A 21,420-nucleotide genomic window follows, 5' to 3' on the forward strand; every position below is an offset into this window, starting at 1 on the left:
TTCTTTGTTTCAGAGGGCTTCATACCCATTAAAATTCACCAGAATATACAAAATTTCACTTGCTCTTTTAAAACAAATTCTGTGGGAGATCCCCCAGACCCCCATAGTTTGAAGTAAGTTTTCTTTGTTTCAGAGGGCTCCATACCCATTAAAATTCACCAGAATATACAAAATTTCACTTGCTCTTTTAAAAAAAAATTCTGTGGGAGATCCCCCAGACCCCCATAGTTTGAAGTAAGTTTTCTTTGTTTCAGAGGGCTTCATACCCATTAAAATTCACCAGAATATACAAAATTTCACTTGCTCTTTTAAAAAAAAATTCTGTGGGAGATCCCCCAGACCCCCATAGTTTGAAGTAAGTTTTCTTTGTTTCAGAGGGCTTCATACCCATTAAAATTCACCAGAATATACAAAATTTAACTTGCTCTTTTAAAAAAAAATTCTGTGGGAGATCCCCCAGACCCCCATAGTTTGAAGTAAGTTTTCTTTGTTTCAGAGGGCTCCATACCCATTAAAATTCACCAGAATATACAAAATTTCACTTGCTCTTTTAAAACAAATTCTGTGGGAGATCCCCCAGACCCCCATAGTTTGAAGTAAGTTTTCTTTGTTTCAGAGGGCTTCATACCCATTAAAATTCACCAGAATATACAAAATTTCACTTGCTCTTTTAAAACAAATTCTGTGGGAGATCCCCCAGACCCCCATAGTTTGAAGTAAGTTTTCTTTGTTTCAGAGGGCTCCATACCCATTAAAATTCACCAGAATATACAAAATTTCACTTGCTCTTTTAAAACAAATTCTGTGGGAGATCCCCCAGACCCCCATAGTTTGAAGTAAGTTTTCTTTGTTTCAGAGGGCTTCATACCCATTAAAATTCACCAGAATATACAAAATTTCACTTGCTCTTTTAAAACAAATTCTGTGGGAGATCCCCCAGACCCCCATAGTTTGAAGTAAGTTTTCTTTGTTTCAGAGGGCTCCATACCCATTAAAATTCACCAGAATATACAAAATTTCACTTGCTCTTTTAAAAAAAAATTCTGTGGGAGATCCCCCAGACCCCCATAGTTTGAAGTAAGTTTTCTTTGTTTCAGAGAGCTTCATACCCATTAAAATTCACCAGAATATACAAAATTTGACTTGTTCTTTAAAAAAAAAAAATTCTGAGGGAGAATCCCCAGACCCCCATAGTTTGAAGTAAGTTTTCTTTGTTTCAGAGAGCTTCATACCCATTAAAATTCACCAGAATATACAAAATTTAACTTGCTCTTTTAAAAAAAAATTCTGTGGGAGATCCCCCAGACCCCCATAGTTTGAAGTAAGTTTTCTTTGTTTCAGAGGGCTTCATACCCATTAAAATTCACCAGAATATACAAAATTTAACTTGCTCTTTTAAAAAAAAATTCTGGGGGAGATCCCCCAGACCCCCATAGTTTGAAGTAAGTTTTCTTTGTTTCAGAGGGCTTCATACCCATTAAAATTCACCAGAATATACAAAATTTAACTTGCTCTTTTAAAAAAAAATTCTGTGGGAGATCCCCCAGACCCCCATAGTTTGAAGTAAGTTTTCTTTGTTTCAGAGGGCTTCATACCCATTAAAATTCACCAGAATATACAAAATTTCACTTGCTCTTTTAAAACAAATTCTGTGGGAGATCCCCCAGACCCCCATAGTTTGAAGTAAGTTTTCTTTGTTTCAGAGGGCTCCATACCCATTAAAATTCACCAGAATATACAAAATTTCACTTGCTCTTTTAAAAAAAAATTCTGTGGGAGATCCCCCAGACCCCCATAGTTTGAAGTAAGTTTTCTTTGTTTCAGAGGGCTTCATACCCATTAAAATTCACCAGAATATACAAAATTTAACTTGCTCTTTTAAAAAAAAATTCTGTGGGAGATCCCCCAGACCCCCATAGTTTGAAGTAAGTTTTCTTTGTTTCAGAGGGCTTCATACCCATTAAAATTCACCAGAATATACAAAATTTAACTTGCTCTTTTAAAAAAAAATTCTGTGGGAGATCCCCCAGACCCCCATAGTTTGAAGTAAGTTTTCTTTGTTTCAGAGGGCTTCATACCCATTAAAATTCACCAGAATATACAAAATTTAACTTGCTCTTTTAAAACAAATTCTGTGGGAGATCCCCCAGACCCCCCATAATCAATACTGTGTTTTTACTTAACAGTTTAAAGTGAGTTTTATTTGATTCAGAGGGCTTCATACCCATTAAACTTCACCAGAACACACAAAATTTGACTTTTAAAAAAATGTTCTGGGGGAGCACCTCCAGACCCCCCAGAATCAAGACTACACCCCACCCCCACCACCCTTTTATGTACCTTTATGTTCAGGTTTTGCATTCTTTTTATGCTTTGTCTGTCTCTCCTTAGAGGCTATTTAGAATTGATTTGTATGCTGTATAATGTGTTTATTGTATTTATTGAGGAAAAAAACAGTGTGTGCCCCAACTTTGCCACATTTTAGGGAATTGCTGGCTGATTTTTGCCAGGAAAAAATTTCAGTCAGATGAAAATTTATTGCTTTAACCCATGGCTTAGTGCCATGTGGCCAGGGCTTCACTGACAAGCTCGGCTAACATGCTAACTTCAGTGTGAGTGTTTAGAATATATTTTCGGAGCTGAGCCGTGCTTTTCATAACTGTTCTACTTTGGTTTTGGACATTAAAAATATTACCTACTTATTTTCTCCATAATCATGGATTAACGCTCAAACATCATGACAATACCAATAGCTGCCACAAATGCTAACACAGTAACCAACCAAAATTACATCCACACAATAATTTCACTGAATACCAGCACAAAACACATCTGAGATGATTTGTTTCCTTCACAGCAGCCTGAACCAGCCTCTGGCTGACCACATCTTCAAAACATGAACAAAAAAGCATTACAAATACTACTACTAATATTAATAATACTAATAATAATTTAAAAAATTTTTAAAAGGGCATCAACATGTGTGCTGTCACTCAAAGCTGCCATGGTGTTAGTGTGTTAGAACTGTGCTTGAATGAACATAATTTTGAGAAGAGAAAGACGAACAGGACAGGGTTATGTCTCTTTGGATCAAGCTGGACTAACACACGGCCCAGTTCAGCACGGTTACACACGGCTACATTGACTTTAGACTTAATAAAACGCAGTGGACCGACGCCAAATAATATGGCTCCCCCAATCATCACCGACTGTGAAAACTTCACGCTGGACTTCAACCATCTTGGATTCTGTGCCTCTTGACTCTTCCTCCAGACTCTGGGACCTTGATTTCCAACTGAAATACAAAATTTAATTTAAAAAGAAAAGAGGACTTTGGATCACTTAACAACAGTCAAGTTCTGTTTTTTTCTGAGCCCAGGTAAGATGCTTCTGACATTGTATGTGGTTCAGAAGTGGCTTGACACAAGGAATGCAACACTTGCAGCCCCTTTCATGGAAACATCTGTGCATGGTGACTGTTGATGCACTGACTCCAGCCTAATTCCACTCCTTGTGAAGTTCTCCCAAATCCTTGACTTAGCTTTGCTTGTCAGTCTTCTCAAAGCTGCAGTCATCCCTGCCGTTTGTGTATCTTTTCCAGCTGAACGTTTCTCTTCCAGTGGGCTTTCCATCAATATGCTTTAATACAGCACTCTATGAACAGCCAGTCCTTTCAGCAATGAACTTCTGTGACTTTACCTCCTTGTGGAGGGTGTCAAAAATGAGTGTCTTTTGGACAGCTGTCAAGTCAGCATGTCTCCCCCATGACTGTGACTGTGTATACTCAACCAGAGTGAGAAATTCATGGTGTTTATGCCACATAAAGAGTGAGTTTTCAAACTTGAAATGAAATATTCTAATATTTTGATTTGCTTTTTTCTGTTTTTTGGAGACGCAGGCTGCAATTATCAAAATTACACAAACAGAAATGCTTGAAACTGTCAGGGATTGGGCCAGGTCAGGGCGCTGAGCCCTTGTTTTTCCCCTTTTCATGGTCTCCCATCTGCTGCGGCTTTGATTTATTAGTTATTATTTTCATCATGTTTTATTGTCATGTTTTTCTTGTCACTTTGTTCTTGTTATGATTCACTAGTTATCTTATTTTCATCATATGGTTATTCTCAGTTCTGTTTTGATTTGTCACTTTGTTTTCTTTGTTACTTTCATCATGCGTTTATTCTACATCCTAATTTTGCTTTGTTACTTTTATACTTTGGCCATGTTTCAGTTCCATTCTATTAATCTGTGTTTTCATGGTTGATCATTTAGTTATCGTTTGCCTATTTTTGCTGCTCTCTTTTCTGTTTGCACCTTGTCAGGTTTTGTTTCTTTTCTACTTAGAGTTTATGCCTGCCTGTTCCAGTTTAGTTTTGTCATCGTATTAAATTTCTTATTATTCTCTGAGCAGTTTTATCTAGTTCATCTCTGGTCTGCTTTTCTGTCCTGTTAAGTCCGTCTCGCCAGTTCATGTTTAGTCTAGTTCTTATGTTCATGTCTGATTGCTGTTCACGGTAATATTATTCAGTTGTAGCTCAGTTTTGTTTTTGCCTCTTGTTCCCACTCCACATCCTGCACCTGCTTTCATGTCCTCGTCTCACGCCCAGTTATTTACGTTCACTTCACGTCCTGCACCTGCCATGTTTTTCTCTCTCTTTAACTCTGTCTGCTTTGTGTTTTTCTCTCACTCACGCTCTGTGCACCTGTTCACATATCTCTGTCTTTTCTTCACTCCACCTTGTGCTGTCCTCCCTCACTGTCTTGCACAATGTTGTATTTTCGTTCACTAGCCACGCCCCCTTCTTGATTGTTCCTCACGTGCACCTTGTTAACTCCTGTCTTATTTAATCTCCACCCAGCCACCACACCCTTGCTCGTTTGTTGTCTTTGCACGCTTACCAGCTCTGTATCTTGTCCTGTTTTGATTTACGTGTATCCAGATCCTGCTTTGTGTTTTTGACTGCGCCTTTTGCCTCGCCCATGACGTCTGTGTCTGCTTGTGCCTTTGAACCCTGCTAGCCCGTGACTGCGTTTTTGCCTGACCCTGTTTGTGCTTCTGCCTCGCCGACTGATCACCTGTGTACCGAACCAGAGCCTGAATTAAAGACCATGATTTCTTCTACATCCAAGCCTAGTCTGAGAGTTTGCATTTTGGATCCAAACATTTTGTTAACATGTAATGAATTGATAATATGTCAAATTTTCATTCTATAAAATACACACTCATCTGCAACCGCTTAGTCCAATCAAGGGTCGCGGGGGGCTGCAGCCTATCCCAGCAGTCATAGAGCGCGAGGCGGGGTACACCCAGGACAGGACACCAGTCTGTCGCAGGGCCACAAATAGACAAACGAACACATTCACACCCACTCGCACACCTACGGAATTTAAATTTAAAGAGTCCAATACACCTAACCCACATGTCTTTGGATGTGGGAGGAAACCGGAGCACCCGGAGAAAACCCACGCAAACACAGGGAGAACATGCAAACTCCACACAGAAAGACCACAGGCAGGAACTGAACCCATGACCTTCTCGCTGTGGGGCAACAGTGCTAACCACGAAGCCACCATGCTGCCCACTCTACAAAACATCTGATTAAAAATACTTAACGTTTTCATGATATTCTAATTTACTGAGATGCACTTGTACAGTCTTTTTCAAATGATTCATTCTCCGACGAATATGACAAATATATATTTTTAAAATACAAATGGTACTTACTTGGTAATAGGACTTAAGGTGTTTCATCATCTCTTTCAGGGTGGCTCTGCTGTCAGTACAGCTCAGAGTGCTTTGTTGAGAACTGTTAACATATCCAAGTTGTCTATTCTTGCTTGCAGTCTCCTCATCTTCCCTCTTCCGCTTCAATAACTGCCCACTGTATCTGTTGTCCTGAGTGTAAATGATCAACTCCATCTTGAACTGAGTCCTCAACATGGATTCTGCTGTGATCTCCTTCTCTTTTCTGATGGTTTCAATCTTTGTCTGTAGGACAGAAAACGTCAGTCAGCATAATGTGGAGCACAGTCCATATTTTGTGCTGTTCGACCATTAAATGTCACCTTAGCTGTTTTGATGAGGTTAGGAAATCCAATAAAGCTGTTCTCTGCCAGCTGACAGAATGCTATCTTCACGTCATCTATAAGACATGTCGCGTGGAGACAGAGTGAAAAATACATTCATACACTGTTTATCTAAACACTGTTATTCAGATGGAGTCATGGTAGGACGTGCCTGACACATCTTTGAGCTTCCTGACAGCAGGCTCTTCCAGATATCTGATCTGCTGTCTGATCAACTCCTCAAAGCTCTTGTAGTTGATGAACCCTGGCAGCTCCCGTCCACGGTACTTTTGTTCGTACTCTTGTCACCTGTTGCTCACACTTTGCACTGACTGTAAAATAAATTTGCTTTATTGAAAGAGATGCTGGAGAAAAAGTAAAGCAAATGTTAGTGGTCAAGACAACAGCCAACAACCAAATTTAAATCTCCCAAATGTGAGCAGTAAAAGTGATACTGTTTGAAACTACAGATATTGGTTTCAAACATTTTTCTTAATAACACACAGAGGGCCCAATTTGAAGCGTGCAAGGAACATAGCCAGCACAAAGCATGAGGTTATCAGGCATTCGGGGTTTTCATATATCCCATAATCCCTTGCGTGCCAGAGAGTCGCTGCAGTCAAACAACATAGAAAATCCACATGATGACAATTGTAAATGAATATTATACTACAAAAATGTATTTTTTTATGCTTTTCGTCACGTTAATAAGAGACTGCTGCATGATACCCTGAAAACTTGCTAAAACAATTATAACAAATAATCTGTGTCTGCTACGTTTAATCTGCGTGGAATTTAATAAGCGCAAACCGAATTTCAGACATATTATATATATTAGTCTGGAACAAAGAGGACAAACAGTGTTGTAAAGAACAATAATCAAGACGTTAAAGAGCAAACTTCACTTTCCCCCAGAACGATATGATCAGGAAGCGAGCGTAGCTCACAGCAGCTCCCACTGAAAATAACAGAGAGACAGCCTGTGATTCTCCCGTGTTTACATAAAACAAACACAATAACAACATCTAAAAACCCAGAGAATATATTCATGAGAGTTTTAGGCACAGTATAAAAAATAGTTTTATGTTGCGATGTTAATGGTGTTGTCCGTGTGCAGCGGTTAAAGTGAAGCCCGATCAGAGCGTCTCAATGCAGTTCTCAATGTTACTGAGATCTCGCAGCGCGGCGACCTCTTCGAAGTTTTGCGGGATTTGAAACCTGAAAAGCCTCAATGGGACAAACCGGATGGACACAAATACAAGCTCACAAGACCGCTAAAGTTCAAATGGTTTAATAACAGGCAGGGGTTTGGTACATGTGTGGTCCAGCAGCAACGCAAAGGTACAACCCCAATTCCAATGAAGTTGGGATGTTGTATAAAATATAAATAAAAACAGAATACAATGATTTGCAAATCCTCTTCAACCTATATTCAATTGAATACACCACAAAGACAAGATATTTAATGTTCAAACTGATAAACTTTATTGTTTTTGTGCAAATATTTGCTCATTGTGAAATGGATGTCTACAACATGTTTCAAAAAAGCTGGGACAGTGGTATGTTTACCACTGTGTTACATCACCTTTCCTTCTAACAACACTCAATAAGCATTTGGGAACTGAGGACACTAATTGCTGAAGCTTTGTAGGTGGAATTCTTTCTCATTCTTGCTTAATGTACGACTTCAATTGTTCAACAGTCCGGGATCTCTGTTGTCATATTTTGCGCTTCACGTTTTCAATGTGTGACAGGTCTGGACTGCAGGCAGGCCCGCACTCTTTTACCATGAAGCCATGCTGTTGTAACACGTGCAGAATGTGGCTTGGCATTGTCTTGCTGAAATAAGCAGGGACACCCCTGAAAAAGACGTTGCTTGGATGGCAGCATGTGTTGCTCCAAAACCTGGATGTACCTTTCAGCATTGATGGTGCCATCACAGATGTGTAAGTTTCTCATGCCATGGGCACTAACACACCCCCATACATCACAGATGCTGGCTTTTGAGCTTAGCGCAGGTACAGTAGTGTTCAGAATTATAGTAGTGCTATGTGACTAAAAACATTAATCCAGGTTTTGAGTATATTTCTTATTGTTACATAGGAAACAAGGTACCAGTAGATTCAGTAGATTCTCATAAATCCAACAAGACCAAGCATTCATGATATGCACACTCTTAAGTCTATGAAATTGGGCTTTTAGTTAAAAAAAAGTAGAAAAGGGGTTGTTCACAATAATAGTAGCATCTGCTGTTGACGCTACAAACTCAAAACTTTTATGTTCAAACTGCTTTTTTAGCAATCCTGTGAATCACTAAACTAGTATTTAGTTGTATAACCACAGTTTTTCATGATTTCTTCACATCTGCAAGGCATTAATTTTGTTGGTTTGGAACCATGATTTTGTTCATTTACTAGTGTGTTTGGGGTTATTGTCTTGTTGAAACACCCATTTCAAGGGCATGTCCTCTTCAGCATAAGGCAACATGACCTCTTCAAGTATTTTGACATATCCAATCTGGTCCATGATACCTGGTATGCGATATATAGGCCCAGCACCATAGTAGGAGAAACATGCCCATATCATGATGCTTGCACCACCATGCTTCACTGTCTTCACTGTGAACCGTGGCTTGAATTCAGAGATTGGGGGTCATCTCACAAACTGTCTGTGGCCCTTGGATCCAAAAAGAACAATTTTTGTTGTGTGTTGGGGGGGGGGGGTTGGCTGGCCAAGATACTGTTTGTGTGTTTTGTGTATACTTCGGGTGGTTTGTGGGGGGCGTCTGGGGCTGTGATGATGGATGAAGCATCTCTCACCCTCCACTGTCATCATGCCAACCCCATGCACCTGATGAGCAGTTCATGTGCAGATCTAGAGGACTACCAGCTGAAGAGGATGTACCTGATGAGCAGTTCACGTGTAGAGCTAAAGGACTACCAGCTGAAGTGGATGCACCTGATGAGCAGTTCACGTGCAGAGTTAAAGGACTACCAGCTGAAGTGGATATCCTGATCAGCAGTTCCAAAGGACTTCCAGCTGAAGTAGATATCCTAATGATGTACTACATTTAAGCCATGACTGCTCTGTGTAAGGTGCTGGGGACTCAACCTTGTTGCTGCTGTGTGACGATCGTTTGTCTAACATTGTGACGCTGAGGATCGCTCCAGGTTTGACGCACCGTGCCTGTTAAGGAGATGGGTGAGGGACATGCTCCATCAGCACACTTCAGAGGTAACTAAAGCTGTGAATGACTTTGAGTAATTAACAATAGTAATTTGGCGTTTTGTACGCAGCTATATTTGAGCTACTCTGATAATTGTGTAAATTCGCTCTTCACAGCCGTGGCGTGCGGATTGATGGTCCTCCACGGGCTGTGAGAGCTGTTTCTGTAATTTGAGTCTGAATTAGAACCTGAATGTGTTTGCTGATGGTGTGAACCCTAAACAGTATTTGTGTGAACAGTGTTGACTTATCTCGCCTCTCATCCTTAACAGGCACTGTCCGATTCATTAACCACCTGGGGGGTGCCGGCGGGAATTTCTGGGTCCAGAACTGTTGGGCTCCAATCCCTTGGGCGCTAGGAAGAGCGCGTCGTCCTCCACCCCGCCAGGCTGTTAATTCACTTTTTGTTTATATTTGCACATGAAATAAATCTGTTATGTTCTTTGGAACCGCTCTCTGTTTCTTTAGCGCTGGATCCTTGTCAGACGCTGGTTCGCTCCTCTAACCTGCGTCCCAACATAACAAATTTTACTCTCATCAGTCCACAAAATATTCCTCCATTTCTCTTTAAGCCAGTTGATGTGTTCTTCAGCAAATTGTAACCTCTTCTGCATATGTCTTTTATTTAACAGAGGGACTTTGCGGGGGATTCTTGCAAATAAATTAGCTTCACACAGGCGTCTTCTAACTGTCACAGCACTTACAGGTAACTCCAGACTGTCTTTGATCATCCTGGAGCTGATCAATGGGTGAGCCTTTGCCATTCTGGTTATTCTTCTATCCATTTTGATGGTTGTTTTCCGTTTTCTTCCACACGTCTCTGGGTTTTTTGTCCATTTTAAAGCATTGGAGATTGTTGTAGATGAACAGCCTATAATTTTTTGCACCAGCGTATACGTTTTTCCCTCTCCAATCAACTTTTTAATCAAACTACGCTGTTCTTCTGAACAATGCCTTGAATGTCCCATTTTCCTCAGCCTTTCAAAGAGAAAAGCATGTTCAACAGGTGCTGACTTCATCCTTACATAGGGGACACCTGATTCACACCTGTTTGTTCCACAAAACTGACGAACTCACTGACTGTATGCCACACAACTATTATTGTGAACACCCCCTTTTCTACTTTTACTTTTACTAATAGCCCACTTTCATAGCCTTAAGAGTGTGCATATCATGAATGCTTGGTCTTGTTGGATTTGTGAGAATCTACTGAATCTACTGCTACCTTGTTTCCCATGTAACAATAAGAAATATACTCAAAACCTGGATTACTCTTTTTAGTCACATAGCACTACTATTATTCTGAACACTACTGTAACAATCTGGATGGTGTTTTTCCTCTTTTGTCCAGAGGACACGACATCCATGATTTTCAAAAACAATTTGAAATGTGGACTCATCAGACCACATCACACTTTTCCACTTTGCGTCTGTCCATTTCAAATGAGCTCTGGCCCAGAGAAGGCGGCAGCATTTCTGGATGTTGTTGATGTATGGCTTTCGCTTTGCATGGTAGAGTTTTAACTTGCACTTGTAGATGCAGTGATTAACTGTGTTAACTGACAATGGTTTTCTGAAGTGTTCCTGAGCCCACGCGGTAAGACCACTTACACAATGATGTCGGTTTTTAATGCAGTGCCGCCTGAGGGATCGAAGGTCACAGGCATTCAGTGTTGGTTTTCGGCTTGCCGCTTACAAGTGGAAAGTTCTCCAGATTCTCTGAATCTTCTGATTATATTATGGACTAGAGATGATGGAATCTCTAAATTCCTTGCAATTGAACATTGAGAAACATTGTTCTTAAACTGTTGGACTATTTTTTTATGCAGTTGTTCACAAAGTGGTGATCCTCGCCCCATATTTGTTCGTGAACGGCTGAGACTTTTGGGGATGCTACTTTCATACCCAATCATGAGTGTCCTCAGTTCCCAAACACTTATTGAGTGTTGGTAGAAGGAAAGATGATGTAACACAGTGGTAAACATCCCACTGTCCCAGCTTTTTTGAAACGTGCTGCAGGTATCCATTTCAAAATGAGCAAATATTTGCACAAAAACAATAAAGTTTATCAGTTTGAACATTAAAAATCTTGTCTTTGTGGTGTATTCAATTCAATATAGGTTGAAGAGGATTTGCAAATAATTGTATTCTGTTTTTATTTACATTTTACACAATGTCCCAACGTCATACAACGACGTGGTACAATAAACAAGCACAGGTCAAAAAACACGGTGTAAGGGCTATCAGAGGCAAGGCAAAATCAAGGTAAAAACACGAGGCAGAGTCAAAATACATACAGGCAAAAACAGAGCGAGGAACAGGGCCGGATAGTGACAAAAAATCAACAATCTGGCAGTTTAAATAAGGAGCAAACAAATCAAGGTGATATGAGGCAGTTGTGGGGAAGTCTCTGGAAGAGGGCATGACCGGGGAAGACAAAGGTTGTGCACAGTGCAAGATAGTGAAGAGAGGGAAACAAAGAGTGGACTGATGTAATAGACAAAGACATGTGAGCAGGTGCAAGAGTGGGGGTGGATGAAAACACAGTACAAAGATTCACAGAGAGAGACAAAGACACAAGGGCTGGTGCAGGGGCAGTCAAATAAGAAGGGCAAAAACAAGAGAGAACAAAGATAAATCAGAAACCGAGGACAGAATGCAAAACAACTATGACCGGGAATGAACTAAGCATGAACATATGAACTGAAAAGCAAATCATCAGAATAAGAACAAAACTAAGATGGAAACAAATCATGAATGAAAGTAGAAATAAAAGATAACCAGGTGGCAAAACAACCTATATGCAAACAGAGACGAAACAACCCCAGTGACTACAAAATAGTGCAATGAATAAAACAAGACAACAGAAAATGCAATAAATAACAATTGGAACAAAATCAGATAAGCAACACTGAAAATGATAACAAAAACCTGTGACTAAAGCATAATACGGTAAATGTGATGAGCAGAATTAAACTACAACTAAAGCAACATAAGGGACCAAGAGTGAAGGCAAACAATAAATAAAACAGCAAAACTATATACATGGCAACCAAGTGAAACACAGAAAATAAATGAAACAGAACGAATCATAAACTGAGCATAGTAACCTGATGTGAACATGAAACAAGACTAAACATAACCTAAGCATGACTATAATACATGACATAAATAAAATACACAAAAAGGCTCAGAGCACGTAAAAGGAAAAAGGTCCAGAATCATAACAGCTGGCCCAAAAGGGCTGGACCATGACAGAGGTCTTGGTTGCAGGGACACTGTAGGTGTTTCCCAGCACACCTGTAATGTTGGTTGCTAAAGCCCCTTTCACACCGGCGCAAACGTAGAGTTGTGCATTGTGGCGTACCTACTATGTTGAGTTATGCAGCTCTACGCAGCTCAGCGCTGAGTTTTTGCTTCCAAATGCAGCAGTAAGTGGAAGAAAATAAACGTTTATTTTTTTCTGCATAGAGCACTGGACGATTAAAGCACACTGTTTTAAGCAAGTCTGCGCTTCTGCATGTAAGTCTGCGCTGCACTGAGCTACTGCATGCAAATCTACACAGCTGTACACTGTAGAAACCGAGTCGGTGGCTCCGAATGTTGCATGGTAGAAACAGAAGCCGGTTTGTGAGCACTCCCTTGGAGGGAGAGGCTTTGCAGGAGCTTGATCATCTTCGTTGGAGCTGCTGAGTGCTGACATGATCCTTGATGGCTGTGCATTTGTTCACAGCAGGGGGCTTTGCAGGAGCGCGATCACTCTCGTTGACTTGGTGCTGCTGAGTGCCAACACGACGTAATAATATTTTGTGTAGTCTGTGGTGATCTCTCAGACGGAACTGCGCCTCAGTTTGTGCAAACCAGGCAACCGTTTACAGAAGCATGCTTTGAGCATCAAGAGTAAAAAGGTTTCAGATTCGCGTGTGAACGGTTTGATCCACACAGCCCGTAGCGCGTGTGATGCAACATGTGTGCTAAAATGATCCACACACCCGCAGCATGTGTGCATGAGCTGGCAGGGACCCATCCATTAAAATACAAATCAGAAAACATGGTTACATTCTTTCAATTCATAAAATGGATTTCTTTCAAAATCCAGAGAACACAAACAGCTGGTCTAACAAAAGGAGCAGAGAGAGACAGCGCTCTCTCTCTCTCTGTCTCTCTCTGTCTCTCTCTCTCTCACATGTTCAAACAAGAGGCCTGACGTTTAAGTGTGTGAGTTTAAATGGCAATATTTTCCTTTTTTTTCTTTGTGTGGGGGGAACATACACCAGACTCTGAACTTTGTGATCTGATGTTACAAGCTGTGACGAGACAGCAGTGTTTTCCAAGCGCAGCAATGTGACATGCGATACGCAAGAAAAACACAGAGTATGCGGCATTTCAGGCGTACTCTAAATGCAACACAACCCAACTCTACGTTTGCACCAGTGTGAGAGGGGCTTAACTGAACAGCACTTTTCGAATAGCTGTGCCCATGACAGTGGGGGTAAAGCAGGTACCTCCATTGTTGAATAAGTAGTTGGGCTACCAATATGTAGACCTGAGTTGGACTCCTGGCCACACTATTTGTCTGCATGTACTTGGACCAGACATTTTATATGCATTATCCCGGTGCGTCCAGCTATAAATGGGTACTGGACTAGCCTGAGGAAGAAACCTGCATTAGACTGGCATCCCATCCAGGGAGAGGCATAGAGTCTCATCTGCTTCATGCTTACAGAATCTTGGAATAAGAACCCAAGTTGCCTCAGGGTCTGTACAGTATGACAAAAATATTACACCAACTCGAAAGACATTGCTCCAAGAAGTCATATGATTTCCAGATGTGTCAAGTAACAGACACTGCCCAAAAACTCTGATGGCGACTTATATGTAAATTTAAGTAGATGTGTAGAGTAATAATGAATCTGTCATATTCCCACCCCTGATCAGGTTATGTTTGTTGTTTTTATGGAATTCATTTACTTTTCTCTTAGTTCATATTTTGTTTATTCTCTTGCTTAACCTTCACTTATGATGTGTTTCAGATCACCTACCTGCTCAGCCCGCATGTACAACCGGTAAACCATTTCTTTCAGTAACTATATTTATAAAGCTACTATTGACATGAAATTTTCACCAGATGTTGGTAACAATCCAAGTAATTCACACATACAAAGAAATCAAACCATAGTTGTCCATAAATTAAATAATGTGTAATAATGTAGATTGACACAGGGAAAAGTATTGAACACCTATAGAAAGGGAGGTACAAGAAGACATGGTAAGCCAAGACACCACTTCAAATTTATCAATAATTAGAAAGCAATCCTGCCCGTTGTCGGTGCAAATTAATATCAGCTGGATCAGTCCCAACTGATGGCATTTGAAAATATGTCTCATTACCAAGGTGTCACACAAGAAACATCTCATGATGGATAAGCAAAGAGCTCCTCAAGACCTTCGCAACCTTATTGTTGCAAAACATACTGATGGCAGTGGTTACAGAAGGATTTCTAAACTTCTGAATGTTCCAGTGAGCACTTCTGGCCATAATCCAGAAGTGGAAAGAACAAAATATGTCTGCCAAGGACGCAATAAAATCATTGGTGTTTATTTAATGTTTAATGTTAATGTTTAAATGTTAATCCAAACCAATGACTCAATTTTTTGAGTGTATCACACAAACAAATGACTCACTGGATGAACTCAATTCAATTATGGGCAGGATTTCCATGTAATAAATATATGTAGTCCCAACTAAATTAAATTATATTATCTTGCATGAATGTGCTTTATTTGAGTTTGGGCTAACTTCCGGGTGTTCATAGTCTTAACGGCTTCAATCACACTAAATGGAGAATTCCTCGTGAGTAAAGCTTGAATCTTGTTTGCTCCACCGGGGTAAATATTTGAAGCCAAAGTAGCATTTGTTGCGGTTCTGACCAAGGGCAAAGCTCCATTCTTTAATTTTCAAGTGGGTTGCCAGGTCTGCACTTTATAAGCCAACCAGTTGCCACGTCTGCACTTTATCAGCCAGCCTGGTAGGAGGCAAGTTGGATTAAGCCATTTCATCCCATTTTTGCACTTTTTTTGGATCATGGGCAAGTTATAGTAGAACAGCACCCTGTGGAATAGGGCTGCTACCTGATACTGAAAGAAGTTATCCGCTGTGTCCCAGTTCAGGGGCTGCATCCTTTTTAGACTGCATTCGTCAACCACGTCAATGACCGCTCCTTGGAACATGGCCGACGAATGTGGTCTACTTTCCCTGAAAATAAAGGATACAACAGGTGTATCCTTACACAGAGTGCATAATGTTATTTATTATAAAACAGCAGTGGCTTCGGCAGAGTGGGACCATAATTATCTTCTGTGTTATTCCTATAAATGTTTTCTGAAGCCTTCATAAAGATTTTTCTCATAGTTTCTCCCAGCCAGGAGGCCACCCATGTCCTAAAGTATCTTCATCAAGGACAACTGGATCAGTGGATGGAATGACGCACCACAGTTTGATGATTTCCTGACCAGCCTGTCTTCAGTGATCAGCTCATTTCTGTTCAGTTATCACCTGTCTGAGATTCCTTGATTGAAGACGCTGCAATAATTGATAAGCGACTGCATGATGGAGAAATGAAGAAAGGTCATCAAAGCAGTTTTCCTCCAGATTACTGGCAACGTTCATTCTCATTTGACAGCGTCTGGTGATTAACTGAATTTGCACCACCCTGCTGATCTGTCTGAGGAAACACTCACATTTGCATCTCCTCCTACTTTTTCACTCTGTGTTGGTATCAAAACACTAAACAGACATGTTTCACTGTGAAATAAGGCCTGAAATTGTACTGTTGAGAGACATAAGTTGCAGTAAACACATATAATAGCAGCACCTTAATGCACTTACAATTTTGTCCAGACACCACGATGGTACTATTCCATTCACAAAACTGGCTTCTGAGGTCCGAGAAGATATTGGACCCATTTTCATATTTTAGTTCTTCTCCTGTGGCGAGGCTGACAGCGCTGTGTGTAAATTCTGTTACTTTCTAGGATATAAAGGGAGCAAAATGCAGGTTCTATTTTAGAATGAGTCATCTGAGAACCTCAAATTAGTCATCTGTAGGATTACTATACAGCAGTTAAAGTATTCCAAAAAGGGCCAAGAGGGTGTAGGTTTTCTTTGCAGCCTCTGACTCCAGCAGGTGATTTCACTGATTAACTCATCCCATCTGCTGAAAGTGATGTTAATCACACTGAAATCACCTGCTGGATTCAGTGGCTGCAAAGAAAACCTGCATCCCCTTGGCCCATTCTGGAATACTTTGGACACCACTGCTGTACAGTATAGTGAAGTGTTTTATTATAAACTACTTCAATATAAAAGACACAGACTGCCAAAAAATTGGACTCACATCAATGAGGTAGACCCTTCTCTCTGCTGCCTCACACGGGGCTCCGGTGCCGTATCTGTTCAACTCTGCATGAGACTCTAATTTCTTCTCAATCTGCTCCCACAGCCGAGGCAGAGATTTCTGTAAAACACACAGACATCAAATACTTGAATGCATAACACTGCAAAAACCTGATATGTGATGACGTCCGCGAGGGACATAATAAAATCACTGGTGTTTATTTAGCTGTCTGCATGGATTTTGATGAAAGTTTCACCATAGATATAGATGTTATAGCATGGAAGACTCCACTGAATTTTGGAGGTGATCCGCATCTGGATTCTGGATCAAGATTTCACTTTATTTAGGCTTGAAAGGATTACATCAAAACTACTTCACGTATTCTCACCAGATTTGCACCACAGATACATATTAGGGCATGGAAGACCCCACTGAATTTTGGAGGTGATCCAGATCCGGATTGGAGGACATCAGAAATCTCAGTTTACTCTGAATTATTTTAAAGGTGCTATGACTTACTGCCTTTAGATGGGCACTACCACCAGCAATTCATGTCAAAACACTGTTGCCCACAACCTGCACCAAGAGTGATGAGAACCAGTTGGAGCACTTTATCCTCTTGAAAAGCTCTCCACAGAAGAAAAGCCACACTGACCACATTCTTAAGTATTCTTTTCAGCGCCTGAATGTGATTTCTTGGAGGAATTTCTGGAAAGTCGCTGACGTCTGCCACCTTGAATGCACGTTGTGCTGTACTCGTACTGCAGTCGCTTCGTAAACATGAGCAAAGGACTCACAACGTACACCCACGAGACAAGCACTTGACCAGTGCAGCTATGAAAAAAAAAGCAACAAAAAAGCCTGGACTACAACACAGTGTTGTTACACCGCTACATCATTACAGAGAAAGAATGAAAAAACTTTTATACACACACTGATTATAAACAAACAGATCACAGGTGAAGATGGTTACCTTTTGCAGCCATTCAAACCTGTTTGTGTCAGCTTGTGTGCACGTTATCAGGTCAAAATCACTGGGGTATGCAAACTTTTGATAGAGGTAATTTGGGTAGTTTCTGTTGTCATTATGATTTTGAAAGCGCAAACACAGTTGCTTGACAATAAATGACTTCAAACAACCACTAACCATGAGTGAAAAAAAAGATTTTTGTGTTATCATTCATAAAAAAATAAAACATTCTGCCAGAGTATGTACACTTTTGAGCACAACTGTAGATAGATAGATAGATAGATAGATAGATAGATAGATAGATAGATAGATAGATAGATAGATAGATAGATAGATAGATAGATAGATAGATAGATAGATAGATAGATAGATAGATAGATAGATAGATAGATAGATAGATAGATAGATAGATAGATAGATAGATAGATAGATAGATAGATTATATGTAAAAACAACAGGTCACCTCAGTGTGTTGCACCAGCTCAAGAGTGAGTTTCTCAGCTAGTTTTGGAACAGTGGTGTGGCCGTCTTCGTAGAGAGTGCTGCAGCAAGAGTGAAAATGTACCACACAAAATGTAAAACTACAAATCAGATAACTACAAAATATTTACCAACAAAACCAGCGAACACACCGGAAATACACATGGTCCTTGAAGAATGCTTCCTCTCGTTTGATTGCTTCAATAAGTGACACGTTACCACTGATCTCCTGCTGACCTCTGCATCTTACAATCATGTAGCCCTTTTTCAAAGGGATGACATCATTCTGGACTATTTGAACCACATTCTCTTCTGTGCCTTTGTCAACGAGATCAGGTTTGGTCAAAATACCTAAGAAAGACATAGAATAGTGTCAGAATTTTGTTGTATTAAAGAGCTGGTCCATATTTAAAACCAAATATCTTTACCCAGAGTCCTTTCTCCATCAGGATCCAATTCCTGGGGCATCTTCAAAGCTTCAGTGGTTGCTATGTCCACATTGGCTGGAACAACCACCAAGCTGATGGTTTCTTGCTTGGTGATGAACTTCTGGATCATTCTCTTTATCTGAAAGTATTTAATCATTGTGTATCAAGTGATGAAACTGCATCAGATCACAAATCTGCAGAGCACTGCCTTAACAATGTGAAACAATACATTCTTTACAAAATGCACTTTGTTTGCATTTTTAAAAAACTCTGCTGAATTACTGATTTATAATGAGATGAAAAAGTGTGTGCCCCCTTGAGCATATTTGCATTAGTTTTAGGATATCTAAAACAATAAAATAAAATAAATCAGACTTTGTATCAGAGTTGAAGTGATTAAATGAAACTGAATTAGATTAGACTAGATTAAAGGGCATTTCATTTTGGATTAGATTAGATTAAATTGATTTTTGTTTGGATTATATTAGATTAGATTAGATTAAATGATTAAACTTGATTAAATTTGATTAAACTTTGATTAAACTTTATTCGCAATATGTATGTGCATATGTGAATGATGAAATATGTGAAGAGGCTAACACAGATTTTTCATTTTGAAACATTTATTATAAGATAAACTATATGTACACTGTACAAGAAGTCAGGCATATTTACATTTAGTTTTCAATATCATCAGATAATAACATCGGACACTTAACTACTAAACGTGGAGTCTTCAATCATTATCATCATCATGATCAGTCTTCAACAACATGAAACATCAGATATATAACATTATGGAGTTTACTACATAATACATAACACATACAGTCTTCAGTCATCACACACAATCAGAGTGTCTCACTCAACCAGTTCAAACCTGACATCGAGTAAGCAAGGGAGTCTTTGATCATAATCACCATCATAATAGAGTCTTCAGTCACCACTAATACAGTGTCTCACTCAACCAGTTCACAACCTAAGCATCACTTCTTCACACCACTAACCTCCTTCCAGTTGCACTTGACAAACATAAGTGCTTGGAAGACAGTCACTGAGGCGACACCTCTCAGGCCGGAAGATCTTCCCCGCCACTGAGAAAACCCTCTCCACTGGAGCTGATTTGGCAGGGATGCACAGGTATCGCTGGGCTACCTTGGCCAGGTGTGGATACCTGCCCTCGTTGACCTTCCAGTAGGAGAGTGGATCCTTGTCCATGCACAACAGGAGTTCATGCAAGTAATCGATGACTTCTTGGTGGGCTGGGGAGACATCACGGGAGGTGGGCTGGACCTCTTTTGTTGAGTTTGTCATGCATGTTTACATTTGAAGTGTAAGTTAAGTGGCCTCTTTTGTTCTTTAATAACTGGTGTTTGTATGGCACTTGTGTCATCACCCTGACATTGTGATATTGTTTGGAGATAGGAATGGATAAGCTGAGTAGATTGTTTTGCTGGGTAGATGGGAGGGAGAGAGGTGCTTTCTTTGTTGCAAGAAGATAGGTGGAAAGATGGTGTTGTCCTCAATTGAGATGTGTTTACATGGTAATTGTGCTATCACCCTGTTTTGAGAAACCTGCAAGGGTTGGCTTTGTTGTGTGAAGGGACTGAGGTGTGACAAGTTTGCTTGAACTGAGCTGACAACGTACCAACTTGTATATAGAAGGCACTTTTGTAAGATTGTGAATTTTAATCAAAATTTAATCAAATTTTAATCCAAAAATTTGGATTAAATGGAAAAATTTTGGATTAGATTAGACTAGATTAGATTAGATTAAATAATCTAATTGTAATCTAATCCAAATTTTGGATTACGATTAAATTGACTTCAACTCTGCTTTGTATATTAAAATTTCTAAAATTTTGCTCTTTAAATTCACAGTGAAAACTAATATCTACATCATGAATTAAAATAAATAAAAATCTAAAAGCCAACATGATGGTGTTAATAAGTAAGTGCCCCCTTTAATTTAACACATACAAACCATCACTTTTACATCCAATCTTCTTCATACAAGTCAGGGGATGGATACATTAACATTTCCAAGATGCTGAATATGGTTTGGACTTTATTTACATCAATAATGTAGAAACATAAACAGTATGGCACTCTATGGTAAATATATGTGGAAGAGACAGGTGTCAAAAACTAAGGGACTGTGCAAAAAGAAGAGGAGTGAGGAAAGCAACAAAGACACCCAGAGGACTCTAAAGAAGTTATAGGCTTCTCTGGCTGCAACTGGAAAAATTGTCCAGACTCCAAGTTTTGAATTTTGCATCACCACTTATACAGCTTCATGATAAAATGGTATAGTGAAGAAAAAGAAAACTTGGAAGTTCAGCTACAATTTGCCAGAAGGTACAAAGGAAATGCAAGCCTAGATTTGATCTGTTTTGTTGAAAGAAAATTTTTCTCCAGTCCACTATGAAGCTATGAAATAGCTCAATTTTTGTCTCATCTGACCACAAAGGATTTGATCTGTTTTGTTGAAAGAAAATTTTTCTCCAGTCCACTATGAAGCTATGAAATAGCTCAATTTTTGTCTCATCTGACCACAAAGGTTTCTCCAGAAGACGTTTGGCTTGTCCACATGAGCAGCTGCAAATTTCAGTCTCGATTGCCGATTTCAATTTTGGAGAGAGGGGTTCTCTCTTGGGCGGCACCCTCTCAGTCTGTGGTAATGAAAAACTTGCTTCAGTGTGGACAGTGACACTGGTGTTCCAGCAGTTCATTGGTGGTTCCTGGGTTGTTCCTGAGCATGCAAGCAATTTCCTCTCATTTGAAGGTTTTCTTCCAGACATTGGCAAAGTGGTGATACATCTGACAAATTTGTACTTATTGAACACTATTGTATTGT

The 21,420-nt window shown here is 39.9% G+C and overlaps 1 protein-coding gene across 1 annotated transcript in view; it reads right to left on the minus strand.

Moving 5' to 3' along the window:
• Window positions 1-21,420, minus strand: part of LOC117507306 (interferon-induced GTP-binding protein Mx-like) — a 90,650-nt gene that overhangs the window by 23,820 nt on the left and 45,410 nt on the right. Inside the window, 10 exon segments of the mRNA XM_034167150.1 lie at window positions 5,723-5,986; window positions 6,064-6,140; window positions 6,236-6,384; window positions 9,097-9,116; window positions 13,856-13,864; window positions 16,197-16,319; window positions 16,686-16,805; window positions 18,119-18,197; window positions 18,288-18,486; window positions 18,564-18,702. Of these exon segments, the coding sequence (XP_034023041.1) occupies window positions 5,723-5,986; window positions 6,064-6,140; window positions 6,236-6,384; window positions 9,097-9,116; window positions 13,856-13,864; window positions 16,197-16,319; window positions 16,686-16,805; window positions 18,119-18,197; window positions 18,288-18,486; window positions 18,564-18,702 (1,179 nt within the window).

The sequence above is a fragment of the Thalassophryne amazonica genome, chromosome 3 (genome assembly GCF_902500255.1).
Source record: "Thalassophryne amazonica chromosome 3, fThaAma1.1, whole genome shotgun sequence".
Taxonomy (NCBI): Eukaryota; Metazoa; Chordata; class Actinopteri; order Batrachoidiformes; family Batrachoididae; genus Thalassophryne; species Thalassophryne amazonica.